The 16002-nt window shown below is 32.3% G+C and overlaps 1 protein-coding gene across 2 annotated transcripts; it reads right to left on the bottom strand.

Annotated features, from left to right (window-relative positions):
- Window positions 1–848: 848 nt before the first annotated feature.
- Window positions 849–3397, bottom strand: LOC132179295 (protein RGF1 INDUCIBLE TRANSCRIPTION FACTOR 1). Of its 2 annotated transcripts, none has more exons than XM_059592000.1 (4): window positions 3192–3397; window positions 2227–2511; window positions 1397–1555; window positions 849–1275 (listed from the first exon to the last, which is right to left on the bottom strand). In XM_059592000.1, the coding sequence occupies exons 2-4, from the start codon at window positions 2509–2511 to the stop codon at window positions 1033–1035; spliced, it is 687 nt and encodes a 228-aa protein (XP_059447983.1). In that variant the 5' UTR covers window positions 3192–3397; the 3' UTR covers window positions 849–1032. The 2 variants fall into 2 exon arrangements, with proteins under 2 accessions (XP_059447983.1, XP_059447984.1); XM_059592001.1 differs by having other exon boundaries at window positions 2227–2514; window positions 3192–3312.
- Between the last annotated feature and the right edge of the window lie 12605 nt (window positions 3398–16002).

Raw genomic sequence — 16002 nt, 5'->3', positions numbered from 1 at the left:
AACCCTAACTTTTGGACTACTTTGGTGTTTAGAGTCAAATTGCTTCCGCTGATATTTTTGGCAAAATTTTCCATGATCACATTAAGCTCTTCATAATCTAATGTCGAATTACTTGATCCACTGTGATATATTATAAAAGCTCACAAGACACCAACAACTTTCTTCTTTTTACCTTTTTTCGTTGATCGGATTGGGGTGTTTACTTTTTATTGTTTAATCATTAATATTAGGGAATAAAAAGACCCACTCAAGATTTGAAAGGACAAAAGCTAACAACAACCTCAGTGGCCCATAATAGTACTTTTTTTTTTTCTTTTTTTTTTTCCCATGAACAGGCTGAAGGTAAATATATGTAGTGTTTTTTTTTTTATCCATCGCAAGCAGGAATATAAAATAAAAAAGTTTGGTCATCCATGTGCAGCAGCATGCACATAATTCAGCCACTGAATCCCTGCCATCCCATCGACTCAAAAATACCTTTTGGGTACCCATTTTGTCTGCCACATTCACACGAAAACAGAAAAACCAAACATTTTTCGCCATAATTGATGGCCCGATTAGACACCTATCAAAGACCAGATAATAACGGCCCCGACCAAAAAGAAGGCCAACTACCCCTGCCAACACACTGTAAAACATTACATTCTCATCAACCGCATGGTTACTAAGAAGAAAATCCTTCTTTGCTGGTCAAATACAAAGCCAAAAGAAAAAGAAAAAAAAATTTTCTTGCTCTCGCGGGCTGTACATTATCAATGAACATTCTTCTCACATGATGCGGGGCTCCACCTCCCAACTAACCCAGCAAAATCCAAGAGGGGTGTCTAGTTTGGAGAGAATTTACTTCGATAGATTATATCCTTTATAGAACAAAAATAGCTGTCATGTATCTGCTTTACTGCCTTAATAGACCAAAATTGTAAATTTGATCAAATAAAATTGACAGGAACTGTATAAGAAATATAAGGAATTGACAACCCAAAAAAAAGAAAAAAAAAAAAGAAAGGATGGAACATTAATTTTGTTTAAGCCTCAACAAAGAGGAGCCCTCCTAGGGACCCCTTTCCTCTTGTGCAATAGCCTCCTCGGCTTCAAAGCTGAATTCAACCAAGCTCTTATCTCCTCAGATGAATCAGCTATGGAGATTGACGATTCCATTTCATTCATGTCTGTTTCTTGATAGCAATTTTGCTTCGAAGGCATATCAATTTCAGGAATGGGGACAGCAATCATGTTATGGTTTTGATCCTTAGGCTTCACAGAAATTACCGAGACCTGAAAATATGTACACCATGAGAATCACTAATACTTTTGAGGGGTTCAAGCAAAATGCATATCATTGACTTTGTTGAGTGTTCCAAGTGGAGTTGAGGAAATCAGGATTTGGTCTCTCTACCTTGCATGCAATCGAACAGAAGCGATTAGGAAGGTCTTGTAGGTATCTCCCACAAGCTTCGCAAGTACCACCAAACTTTGATTTAGTTGATGGTTTCGCATCTTTGGATTGCGGTCGAGGATTGAGATGCACGGCTTTTTCACCATTGATTTTATATGTCTGCGAAATCAGGTCATCATTAGTCGAAGTCGACATTGATATACATTTCTAAACTAAAAAAAAAATTGAAAAACAGTGAGGAACCACTGATTGAAGCTCCCATGAGGAAAAGCTTCCTATCGATAAGAGAATTGTAATTAGGAATATGAGATGTGAAGTACACCAAATCAGCAATACAATTCAAAAACTCAACTCTAAATATAACTAAAGCTGCACTGAAATTAAAAAAAATTAAAGTTTATTCCACAAACTAACGCATCAAATAATCATTGACTGATGAAATAAGTATGGTCAAAGCTTTACTAGTAACCTATCAACTAGAATAACTAGTAATGTAAGCAACAACATTGAAGAGGTACCATATGGTGATGAAGATTCAGTGATAATGTCCATAATATTATGCTAACTTAAAAGTTAATGGAGAGTGAGCAAACTGAGATTCAATGCACTACATTAACAATAGAAGTTTATCAATAACCCTGCTGTCAACTACAAACAATCAGAAACCTAAAAATGCATACTCATGATTATTAACAACACAAGTCATAAATAATATATAATTGCATGAGTGGTAATTAGACCAATAATACAAGATGGACCAAATTGATTACATATTTTAAAGTCACTAAGGTAGAAAAAAATCTCATCAGATTGACAATTAAGACAAAAACCTGAATTTTAGAGCAGTCAAGATGCTTCTGCATTTCTTGAAGGCGGACAACATCATGGTAGACATATTTGCAGATCTGAAGCCGCCGGTGGAAGCAATGAGCTGTCATACAATGCCTACAAAATCCAAGACTACAGTCGATGCAAAACACATTTTCTTCATTTTTCCGAAGCTCTTGATGATGAATGCAAGAACCAAAGAATTTCCTATGTAAAAGAGTACTAAGCCAGTCTGTTTTCTTTTTCTTCATATAAAACTCACACTCTGCCTGGAAAAACCAATCCATCTGCTGCATAAAATCCACACAACACTTGAGAAAAATTTAAAATAACTATATAATCATTAGAAACAGCAGTATTCAATAATCAACATTTGCAAATAAATTGTATTGCTTTGTCATCAAATTCAAGAAAATTAAATTAAATTTGCAAAACCCTTTTGAGAAACCTAAAACCACCACAAATCATAACGACTTCCATCATTTAAGATTTCACAATCAATAATAAAGTATATGTCTTAAGTATCAAATTCACAGAAGTTCAATCAAATTTACAAACCCTTTAAACAAATCTAAAGCTAATATAAGTCATCTAGCTTCAACATTTAATATTCAAGCCATAGTGGTCAAATTTGTGAAAACACAGTCAAATCTATAGTGACCTAAACTACATAGAACATGAGAATGTAAAATTTAAGCCGCCCTTCTTTTCTCAGTTCTAATTTCCAAATTGATATTAATTTCCAAAGAAATAGTTTTCTCGGCAATCAAACAGATTAATAATAGGCAAAGAAATTCAATCACAGTCAAAGAGCAACAAACCGAAAAATTGGTAAAAGAAAATAACAAATTTACAAAAAAGTAACTTTGTTTTGATCAACAACACTTTAATCAAATAAAAGAACAAAACTTTAATCAAATAACACAATAAAAATGAAAACTTTTGACACAAACAGTTATGTTCTTACTTGAATTTCAGACTGAATTGAATTTGCTACGGTTGCAGGGATTGCTGTGCAATGACAAAAACACAGATTTCTCACAATACAATGGGTTGTGAAGCAGCGGAACAGCGAGATGTCATGTAGAGACTAGAAACCTAAAAGATAATACAGCAATGTATCCATCCAAACAAAAAAACAAGAAAATAGAAGTAGAAATGGAAACAAAAATCTTTTGGGGTGCTGTGAATACTTCACTTATAGAGAAGAGCTGGCATACTATCGGCGGGAAGTTGATACATCGCAGCCGTTGGATTGAAATTCGTCGAACACTAGTCAAAGTTTTAGAGAGTGTTTTCAATGACAGTGACAGTGTGGGCCGTTTGATTTTCTCGTGGGCCCCTAATTCAAAACCCCCCCAAAAAAAAAAAAAAAAAATAATTAAAAAAAAAAACCCTAAAGAATTTGCCGATGAATCGTTGAAAACTTGCGTTGTCATGATTTAATAGCCACTTTCCCTCGTCCGAAATTTTCGGTATACTGTTCTTTTTGGTGGCGGCGTTTTGTTTTCTTTAGGTTTTTTTTATTTTATTTTATTATTTTTATTTTAGTGGTAATAATGCAAGGACTAATTTATATAAATTTCACTTTGAAGGATCTTATTTGGTATTGTTTATATAAATAAGGTAATGAGGGTCAAAATAATTAATTATAAGTTCATTAACACATCATGCATATTTATGATGCTCATATTTGAATACCAACTAAAAAAGTGTAATCCTTTTAGGGAGTACAATTTGTAATATATGCCTTCTCATCCTTTTCATTTGAAGTAAAAAAATAAAGAGAAATTATTTGAAGATTAAAATTATATTTTAAATAACGTGGTATTATATATACTGTTAAATATAAGAAATGATTAGTGTCAATAATTTGTCCATTTTTTTTTTTATATTTTCTTACAAATTTAATAGAGTAACTATTAGATTTGTGAGTTCTCTCTATAAATTTAATGGTTAATTTGTAAAATAATATAAAGAAAATATGGCCAAAGTGTTAACACAAATCATTTCTCAATACATTAAATACAATATAATGAAAAAGATGATGTATAATAATATGCAAACAACAACAGCTTGGTCAATGATTAACATTTTTTTTTGTATAGATTCTAATAATTCTATTTGCCTTTATACCGACAATTGCAATAATTGCAATATTGCCATGGATGGGATCATCAATTAGATGGAAATAACTTTTCTTTTTCTTTGAGAAGTAACATTATATTCATCATGATCTCGATCTTTTTAATACAAGTGTGTTTGGCATTGCGATTTTATGGAAAAAAGTGCGATTTTTAAATTAAATGGTAAAAAATAAATTGTTTGGGATTGAATTTTTTTTTTAAAAAAAAAATTCGATTGGAAAATGCAAAAAATAAAAATCTGTATTTTAAAATCATAGGTAAGAAGTTTTTTTTTTTTTTTAACGCACAATTTAAATGCTAAATTGCGATTTTAAAAGCTAAACTACAATTTTGCCAAACGCATAACTACGTTTTAAAAATAATGTTTTCAAATCGCATAATTTTAAATCACTATTTTTAAATCACATTTTTTTAAAATTCACAAATCCAAATAAACCATAAGTTATGTGTCTCCCCTTTTAATGGAAATAATATTATTTAGTAAATTATTATATGATTGTCATTCAACTTGATGATGGGTTAGTGAATATCATTCTTTGGATAAGCACTCACAAAAAATAAATAAATAAATAAATAAAACTAAACTAAGACTAACTTTTAATTATTACGTTATCTCTTTGGTTTTTTTTTTTTTTTTTATATGTCAACACAAGAGAGAGGAGGGGGATTCAAATTAGTGACATCCACTTCATTATGCGTGGTCTCACTTAAATGAGCTATCTTTTGAGGACAATCATTGTGTAATCTCACTATTAATCTACTAAATATTATTAATTATGATAAATTAGAGTTGAACTAATGCAAAGAGGGATTGGAATATGAGCATTTATATATACACATAGGAAGTCTTTATTGTTTAGAGATTTGGAGGGTGAATTTGGTCACTCTCGCACGCTTTCCAACGTTATGTTCTTCTTTTCTTTATTCCTAAATTCTAGTTGTAACGATTTGTTTGGCCTTTTTTTTTTTAATTATTCTTCTTGGTATACATTAAGAAGTTAATTATAGAATGTGATGATGTACAAGGATATGGGCCTCAGTTTTCTTTATTAGGTGAGCTCTTTTTAAAAAGGAAAGACAAAAAAAATATACTTTTGTCACACTTTACAGCAAAAATGACATTGACTTTAAAATTATAGAATGCCTTTCTTTCTATATTTGCTTTCCGAAATTTTTGGATTTATGAACAAATCTTGCTTTGATGATACGAGAAGAAAATGAAATGTTACTTGTCGTTGAACAAGTCTAGAAATTGCAACACTCACATTTGTCGTTTGGATTGATACGTGGTTTCCAATTTCCCGCATTTTCTGCTTACAATTTGATTCATTGGATAGCGTACCATTTTTCTTATGCTTTCACATTCAAGGATTCATTCATTTAAATTACTTAGTCCAAATAACTACGCCAATTGATAATGTTTTCTCTAAACTATTAAAATATTGTTAATGTTTCTTAAAAGCTAACAAAAGATAAAAATACTCATATAAATTTTTCAATAATACAAAAACACTCCTATAAATTTGAAAAAAAAATTAAAAAAAAATTAAAAATGATTTTTTTTTTAAAAAAAGGTAAATGTATAATAAGTCTCTGAGTCAATCCGCCAAAATTAAAAACTCTCTAAGATTTTTTTTTTTTTTTTTTTCAAAAATTTACTTCATGGGTCAATCGAAATGCCAATAAAATCGATACCATCAAAATTTTCTGACTGCCGTTAGTCCCAATCAAAACATACCGTTTTGCCACGTTAGCATATTAATTTTTTATTAATTTAATTTAAAAATTAATTCTAAAAAAAAAAAAAAAAAAAAAACCATTCCCATCTCTGGATCTTGTACTCTCTTTGTTTTTCTATTTACTTGATTTGTTCGCATTAGAATTGTGTTTTCCTGCTCGTTCCTGTTTGGTTCCCAAGAAAGCTGATAAACGATTGGAAAATGAATGGCTCATCAAATGATTTGAGCGTAATGGCTAATTGAGGTTTCGCTTTTCTCTGGCGCCAAATGATGGGAATTTAGTGACTTGGAAATTGCGGTTTTTGTTTGTTTGGTTGTCTGTATTTTCTCTGCAACCAAACGGGGGTCGGTGATGAGTCTTTGGTGGATTTGGTTGTTCTGTAATCAAATCGGAGTCCTTCACTGTGAAAATTAATTTTTATATCACTGCCTTTAAAATATGAATTTGTTGTGATTGATGATGCTTTCTTCAGAGTTTGAGTGGGCTTCAAAATTTTCCCCACAGAAACAAAAATCTAAACCAATTTTTTATTTTATTTTTTATTGGCATTTATTGACCCACATCCGTGATACCTTCATAATCATCCTCCAAATGGGTGCCGTCTTAATGTTCGTAGGTCAAATGCCGGTTATCAAGGTCTAAGCTTTTGTGTTTGGTTCTTTCCAGATTGTTAGAATTTTTGGGGTATACGATTGGATTAGTGAATTTGTGTGATTTGGTTTGTTTTGTAGATGACGAGAATGGCGGGCCAGTTTGCGAAGCCAAGATCGGATCCGTTCGAGGAGACTAACGGTGTGAAGTTGCCTAGTTACAGAGGGGACAATGTGAACAGAGATGCTTCTTCAAACTTTTTTTCTTTTATTTTCTTTTATGTTTGTATTTTTAGAATTAATTTTTAAATTAAATTAATAAAAATAATAATAATATGCCGACGTGGCAAAATGGTGCGTTTTGATTAGACCTAACGGCCGTTAGAAAATTTTGACGGTAGGTATCAATGTTTCCCTCAATGACAAAACAACCCTTAATAAAATAAGAACAAAAAAATACAAAAACTTATAGAAAAAGCTTAAAACTAATATATATAATCCAAGGGGTGGCAAAATTTAAAACTTCCAAAAAAAAAAAAAATCCTTTTTATAAGAAAAAAATTTAAAAATTTCTATTTTTTATTTAATAAAAATTGAAAATTTTCGGTTTTTTTTTTTTTTAAATTTTTTTTTTTATTATTATTTTTAAATAAAAATTTCCATTTTAAAAAAATAAATAAATTTCGTTTTTTAAAACAAAATTAAAAAAAAATCATTTTTCTTAAATAATTTTTGTTTTTTAAAAATCGTTTTAACAAATAAAATAAAAAAATTCCTTTTTTTTTTTTAAAAAAAAATAAAAATTATTATTTTTGAGAAAAGTATAAAAAAGCTTCCCCAAACTGATAACTGTTTGCGATATGGCTCCACAATGTTCAAAATGTACTAAATTAGCACAATAAAGTTCCAATATGCGGCGAAATGGCCACTCCATTAGTCAACCCCGTCAATTTGATGGAAAACCGATCACATGCCATCCGCGTGAGTTTTTTTGACTTGATCTTCCTACAATGCCCTTATGAAAAATTGTAAAATATTCTTAAAAGTCCGTTGACATGTGTAAGACATTAAGAAGGATGAGCAATTATTTACAAAAATGCCATGCGTTTAGATTGAAGAGTCATTATCTGTGGTCAGTATCCATAGTTGACTGAAGCCAAGAATCTCGCGAATGTTCTTGAGTGTATTTCACCACAACAAGAATGAAATTGCCACTCAATGATGAGGTTTCATCTTCAACTTTAATTGAAAGTTTTAGCCTCTCATAACTAAAAACAACATGATAAATTCAATTCAAAACATAAAATTGAATAAACATACAAAAAGAAACGTACTCAGAGCTCAATAACGACAAAAAGTCGAAAATATTCCCTGAACGACACCTCCAACGTATGTTTTACAAAAGAAAAAATGCTATAAATACTAAAAACCTAGGGTTTCGGCACTGCCAGGTCAACTTGAGTGTGCTCGATTGCATACTAGGTGCGCTCGAGCGTACTTGGGAATTTTTTAAGGCTTATGCGGCATAGTGCATGGGCGTTGCTTGCTTGGGTAAATGCCGGAGTGCACTCGAGCGAGCCTTGCTGGGCTAGAGCGTAGATGTGCTCGAGCGTGGTACTGTGTGCTCGATCCCACTTCTAGAATTTCACTTGTTTCCTACTTCCTTGCAATTTTCACCTTAAAGCCGCCGTTTTCTCTTAATAACCTGCAAAACGCTAAGACACCAAAACTAACAGAAACATCAGAAAATAACAAAACTAAAGGCTTAACAAATGTAAATTAAAGGGCCCAAATATGCAATATTTGGCACTCATCAAATACCCACAAACTTACATTTTGCTAGTCCCTTAGCAAAACAAAATAAAAAACAAAATCAAAGCATGAAACATAAGTCCGCTGTCGTGGGAGAGACGATTGCATTTAGCATATGCAACAAATCTTTTAAACCCCTAGGCATCCCTAGAGGACGAGTGAAGTCTCGTGAGGGTTTAACAGCAATGATACTCACAAACATTTTTAGCACTATGTTATTGACAAACATGAACTTCCACACAAACATATGGTTTTTACATCATAAGGAGGTTTAACAAACTGAACACCACAATCATATCATCAGGACATCCAAAATCACTTCACTCATAGATGGGAAATTTGAGACAACACATGCTCCAATAAGTGCAAAGTGAGACTAACATACAATCATGAGGCTTCAACACATGCTTCATTTTTTTTTTTGTAGGCTGTGCAATGCTCGGCTCCCTTAAGCTTTCTAATCAACCTATGTAACGAGTGTTGGGCTAGTGACTTCTAAATTAGATGGTTTTAGGGCACTAGATGTAGAAACATTCCTAAGGGCTTAATTACTTAAGTCAAAATGCTACGAAGCCAAACTAGCCATATAATCAAATAAATTGAATTTCACATTTTTTTATGCGAACACTCAATGCTTAGGTAAGGCAAGAGGTCCAGTTACTCAATGAGAAACTCAAACTGATATATATATATATATATATATATATATATATATATATATATATATATATATATATATATATATATATAATTTTCAAGCCAAAGTTTCATCAAAATTCATCCTACAAATCTCTAGATACACCCTAATCAATTCAAATCTCATACCTCATATACTCTTTGCTAATGTGCTTGTGATGATCAACTCAAATATGTAAAGTCTCTCTAATCCAACAAATGAGTCGAAAGACTCAGATTTCTAATGACATGCTGTGTTCAAGATGTTAAACAAACCAATGACATGCAAACTATAGTTACAGTGCAACTCATACTCAATCGACAACATAGCACAATTTTTTTTTTCTTTAACACAAAAAAAAAAGCAATGCAAATGGACAGAAATGTCTTTCCCACCTCAAACTAAAATGACACATTGTCCCCAATGTGGCTAGAAATACAATACCGAATGGGTGGCATAAGTCGGGCGTCACATAAGAGAACGTCCCCCCAAACTTGAATGTAAGACACTTGTCCTGAAAAACACAACAAAAACAAAAACAAAACAAGCAAACAAAATCAAATGACAAGGAAAAAAAAAGAATGAGGGTTGCCTCTTACAAAGGCTAAGCTTACAGTCTTCAGCCAAACTCTCCACAGTAGATGACAATCACTCCAATTAATTGGGATCCTTCAATAGTGTCGTCTCAATTTTCGGACTCTTCAATTCCAAGAATGGTTTCAACCTTTGTCCATTTACCTTGAAAGAGTTGCCATTCTTTGGATCCTCAATCTCAATGGCTCCATGAGAAAAAACTGACCGAATAATAAATGGGCCTGTCCATCGAGATTTGAGCTTGCTTGGGAAGAGATGCAGATTTGAATTGTAAAGAAGGACTTTCTGACCAAGTTCAAAAGATCGTCTCAAAATGCTTTGGCCATGAGCCTTTTTTGCCTTGTACAACCTTACATAATCATATGCATTATTTCTTAGCTCCTCTAATTCATTGAGTTGGAGCTTCCATTGTGAGCTAGCTTTGGTAAGATTGAAATTCAGCTGTGTTAGTTCTTGTGTTGGCTTAATTCAGTTCTAAAATGCAGAGGCTACTGTTTACAGGCTCAAAAACTGATATAGAATGCTCAGAATCCAATCTCCACCGTTCATAATGTAGATTCATGTGTTATGAACATCCCTACAAAATTTCAGCTCAATCGGACCATAAACGCCCATTGATCGGAGCTGTTGATCAAGACTGGACAGCATTTCCAGAATGCTGATTGCATGCCCGGTCCGGACAGGCCTTCCCCGGGTCCAGACCGCATTTCCAGAAACTCCATTAACCTGTCCGGACACCCCGTAAGTTTTAGGCCCAAAAACGTGATTTTAAGTGGGTTAGGTCTAGGGTTTTGTCGGGGGTATATATACATCATTATAGAAGAGAGAGGCACAAATTTTCACCCCCAGAGAGTTCGTGTGAGGCTGTGCTTGAGTGATTATTTTGTTGTGAGCCAAATTGATTCCTCTTAGAGGATTTTTGTTAGTTTTGATTGTGTGCTTAATTGAAGTCTATCGAAATGGTCCGATAAAGGAGAATCATGTTGAAGAAGATTGTGAGCGAGGAGACAAGTTAGAGGCTTGTCGATCTTACAGAGTCAAGGTCTTGCAAAGGGTTATAAGTGTTCCTAGTGTCTGTAATCTCTGGATAATCTTTTGATAGTGATTTCCTGGGTTTGGCTGCCCCGGAGAGGTTTTACTTTTAGAACGTTTTCTAAAAGGTTTCCTCTTCGTCACCAAAATCTTTGTGTGTGATTGTTCATATTTTGGTGATTGTTTGCTTTGATAAATATCCATTAATTCAGCATAAAATTGTGATATTTATCTGTTTAGAGTTTTTCAAGCTGCTTGATGGCGCAATATGCTCTGTGCTCTAATTCCATCGGAAGGTGACATGCTTTGCTGTACACAAGAGGAAAGAGAGAAAGGGGGCGAAAGATTTTATGAAATATATATATATATATATATATACATAGAGAGAGAGAGAGAGAGAGAGAGAGAGGTGTGCGTGCGTTATATAACCTAAAATTTTTTTAATTTTTAATTTTTTTTTTTTAACTTTTTAAGTCCAAACGTGGCACAAGGCCACGTCAGACTAGGCGAACGCTAGGACTACCAAAGTCTGCCGTATAACTCTACTCGGTAGAATAACCTAAGAATTCTAGATAATGTTTGATTTGCATTATTTCAATTAAGAGAGATACAAAGAGAAAGAGAGTAATTAATAACTCTTTACCTAATCAAAAGGTGGAACTCAAGGTATCTATGTGGGAGAGTGCTTCGTAATATGCTCTTCATAACAGTCCAAAGTACATTGCACATAATTGGTTTGGTCATGCAATTTTGGCCTTCATCTAAATGCGACGCATTCCAAAAAAGGAACAATTTAGTTTGAATAACCTAAGAATTCATAATGCAGTGAGAAAAACCTTAAAAAATACACCATTCATATTTATGGTCGGGAAATGGAAATGTTGTTATGATAGTTTTACGACTTTCAACAATACTTGTAAGGCAAGTATGTAGTGTTTCTCTCGCTTCATCAACTTTAGAGGGATAAGCAAGCGGGATTGGAGATGAAGACAAAACAAAATGAGGTAAGAACATGTTCATTAGCTTGCACATTAAGGAGAATAAAGATGAGCAATTGCATCATCACCAACATAAGTTTTGTAACATGTTTCGTATTCATTGTTTTTCTCGCACTTTATAAACTTTCTTATTATGAATTTTAATTCATAATAACACTTAAGGCTTAAAAACTTACATTTATATGTGATTGAACAAATTCTGGTTAGAGCAAAAGATTTAACAGTTCTAAATAGACTTATTCTTAAAAAAAAAAAAAAAATTGTTGTTTAACCATTCTAATTTTTAGAAGTATAACCTTTCTATAGTAAATTGACTTTTGGTCAGAGTAAAATTTTTCAAGACACGTGACTTTTAGCAAAACTAACATATACTCATATGAGTGCAATTATTTTTAATAAACAAATGAAGATGGATATAAAAAAATTATGATATATTATATCAACGTACGAATTCAAAATGTTTTGAAGTATTAACTCTAAAAAAAGCATGGTAAATGTTAAATCACAAGTTATCCAAAAAATATTAAATTTAATATGATACAAAATGGTTGATTAATTAATTAATTAATATTCTCTGAGGCGGTGGGTTTATAAATCCATTGGGGTCTCTTGAAAGAGGAAAAGTGCCTTTGTTCATAAAATCATTGTGTTTTTAGATGACTTGTGAATCTTTTCTTGGAAGGTGTAAAAGTGTGTTTTATAGGTCATTTTGATACAAAGGACTCTCCCTAAAGTCCTCTTTTTTTTTTTTTTTTTTTTTTTTTTTTTTTTTTTTTTTTTTTTTTTAATTTTTATTTTATTTTATTTTATTTTATTAAGAATTAAGATATCTGGGGAAGACTAATTAGAAAGACTCAATTCTAAAAAAACAAATTTTACTTCTAAAATTTTTATTTCTTTGGGGATAGTCCAAAAAAAAAAAAAAAAAAAAAAATCCAATTGAGCCTTTTCTAACTAGTAATCTAAATACATGGCCCAAAAGCATTCTAATGAGCCAAAACTCATAAACACGTTATAGCTAAAATTGGGTGTAATTACCTATACCACTTTTTAAGCTCAATACTTAAATTAAATGGATCAAATGTATGTTCTAAGCATGTTCTTATAAAAATTATAAAATCTAAAAATTTCATCAAATCTTTTGAAATTTATGCAAAAACTATGAAATTTCTAAACTATTTTATTAGGATTACGTCTACTTAACATAACATCAATTTTTTGATCATAAAAAACCAGGGCTTATAAGTTTATGACCTAAAAAAAATTTAGTGTTCCTAATCGGGTTTAAATGATAATTTGAAAACTACTATTGTATGAACATCTTATGATTTGCTATGTGTTCTGATAAGTGTTATAAGTTCATGTTTTATATGTAACTACATAAAAGTAGAAACAAGAAATTTTGGCATAAACAGTTGATGTATGACAAACATGATATCATCTATCTTCATGCAAATCCTGATTTATAAACTAGATTAGGCATGTTGAGGTAGGATGGAAGGAATTTGCCAACAATTAAGATAAAAACAATTAGCTATGATACTTATTGACGCAGGATGAACGATGAACAACATATAATAAATAAAGGCTAGCAAAAAAATAATGATAGGTCCCATGTTGAGCAAGGCCTTACCAGCTAACAATGGGTTTTTTTGGCATAGTCTCACCACCAAAGGGAATAAGGGTTCGCTTGGGTTTGCGATTTCAAAAAGTTCAATTCAAAAATAATGATTTTAAAATATGTGATTTAAAAATGTGATTTTTAAAAACACAATTAATCGTTTGGCTAAATCGCGGGTTGGCCTTTAAAATCACAATTTAACCTTTAAAATTCTACGTTTTCAAAAAAATACCGCCTTACCTACGATTTGAAACTGCAAATTTTCAGTGTTCTTAAATCGCAATTTTTTAAAAACACAATCCCAAACAATCCATTTTTGTGCTATTTGGTTTTAAAATGCACTTTTTGTCTATGAAGTCGTAATGCCAAAGCTGTTGGGATCGTTGCGTATGTTTGTGAATGTAAACTTCAAAAATTTTATTTTGACGCAACGGAATAAACACGATCCTCGAATACTTATTTCCATCAAGATGAACATGTTTAGATCTAACGCAAGCATATAAGTTATAATTACTTACATGTAGATTCGACCTCTCCTAAGCATGAGGTTATAGAAGTATTCATTAATTCTTTTGTCGGGTTTGGACTAAGTAATTTAAGTTCCAACATACTTGCAAACTTCATGTATTCGTTCATACTCATCTCGTCTTCTTTGTGTTCTTTGTGAACTTTAAGAACATCTTTATGTTCTTCATCATAATCATGAAGGATTTCTTTAATACTCGATTGTAGATCGAGAACATCAAGATCTTCTATCTATTAGGGTGAAGATTTCTCCATAGGATCTTGTCTTTGATGACTGAAGATGAATGTGAGTGTGGGCTCACAAAGTTTTCTCAAGAACAAGAGAAAAACTAGAAGCAAAACTTTGGAGAGAATTTCTACCCTTCTTGGCCGTGTATACACTCTAAAGGGAGAGTGGAGTTGTGTTCTTGTGTTTCAAAAAAAATCACAAGCTCTAATCCAAAGGTGTAGTTTTGCTCTCAATTGCTCATCTATTTATAATACTAGGAACCCAGAAGAAGAAGCAATTCTAAACCATGTGGGACTGGGATTAGAAATCCTAGTCCATGTAGTGCACGGCCAAGGAGGGGTCCAAATGACCTCCCTTGCCCCTTGAACCACACGGCCATGGGGAGAATTCCCAAGTGCCAATGCTAGGGCTTTTAGCCCTAGCCCACTTCCACTTGGTTTATCACTTGGGGCTGGGTTTTATCCTCAAGCCCAGTGCTCCTTTAATTAACTTTAGCCATTTGGAATTAATTTCATATAGCCTAAAGTTATTTAACAAGCCCAATGAATTAAAATTACAAGCCCAAGACTTATTTTAATTTGTTAGTCTGCATGAATTAAATTATGAGCTTAGTGCTCTATTTAATTCCTATTCTCCAACTAAACGACAAGATTAAATAAATCTTTTGGCCCATGTTTTATTAAAATAAAACATCTCAGTAAATAAATAAATACCTAAGGAATAATATAATTTTCCAGTCAATTTATATCAGTTTAAAGAGGGACCTAAGATAAAATATCATTAGCTTAATAGGCCCGTGAACATATCTTTCAAGATCATATCACACGACACTAATTAATCTCAATTAATTCCACTAAACGATTGTGACTACACTCTAATGATTATTTTTTATTTAATCAATCAATCCTTGTGATGTACTTATTATATATATTACCCCTCCATGAAATTATTCCATAGTTTTACCAAAGTCTTTTTGAACTGTCACTGTGTTCACTACCTCTTTTCCTTGAGTCACTAATTTAAATTCATGATTATCCTTATGTACCTTGTGAGATTACATCTCACCTTGTACATATATAAGTTTTCAATGTAACGATTGAAAACACTCGGACTTGAGCTTTCAAGATAATCTTTTCCATTAAATCTAAAATAAGGGGAATATTCATTTATCTCTTTGTTCTCCGACAAAGGATTTGGATTCCATCTTAAAGTTGATGTTCCCACAATGTTAGATGTGATTACCCAATGTACTGAGTACTATCGATTGATGATAGTAAGTAATCAAAGTAATCAACACTTTCATATTTGAGTTCATTAACTTCTCAGAATTTAGAGTAAATGTTAAGACATCGCACATGTACATCAATTGTTGTAACAACATATACAATTGATGACTCACATGGTCCTCTTCAGTGTATGGCTCAAACTTGCCAATATCCCAGCATACTAACCTCAAGCCTCCCTACTTCTCATGACCTAGATAAGTCACTTGAGTTTATAATGTTAGATGTGTTATAGTCTAGATGGAATTTCTAGTTCCATTTACGACTACGAACAACAAGTTTTATAAGTTGCAAGGATCTTTGCGTATAATCTTCTTTGATACACACATCATCACTCAAATACAATGCATCTTAGGGATCTCACATGCATATAATTGGACAATACACAGTCACATGTATACATGGCATGTAAGAATAAATGTATATGTCTTTTTTTTCTATTAAAAAAACTTTATCCAATCAATTGGAGTTTTGGACACAATTCCCAACAAAATGCACCCTAATAGTTGCACCTCACAAAGAGAAGTTGCA

This window comes from Corylus avellana, chromosome ca4 (genome assembly GCF_901000735.1).
Source record: "Corylus avellana chromosome ca4, CavTom2PMs-1.0".
In the NCBI taxonomy this organism is placed as follows: domain Eukaryota; kingdom Viridiplantae; phylum Streptophyta; class Magnoliopsida; order Fagales; family Betulaceae; genus Corylus; species Corylus avellana.
The sequence above is the reverse complement of the archived record's forward strand: the minus strand, read 5'-3'. Positions and strand labels throughout refer to the sequence as shown.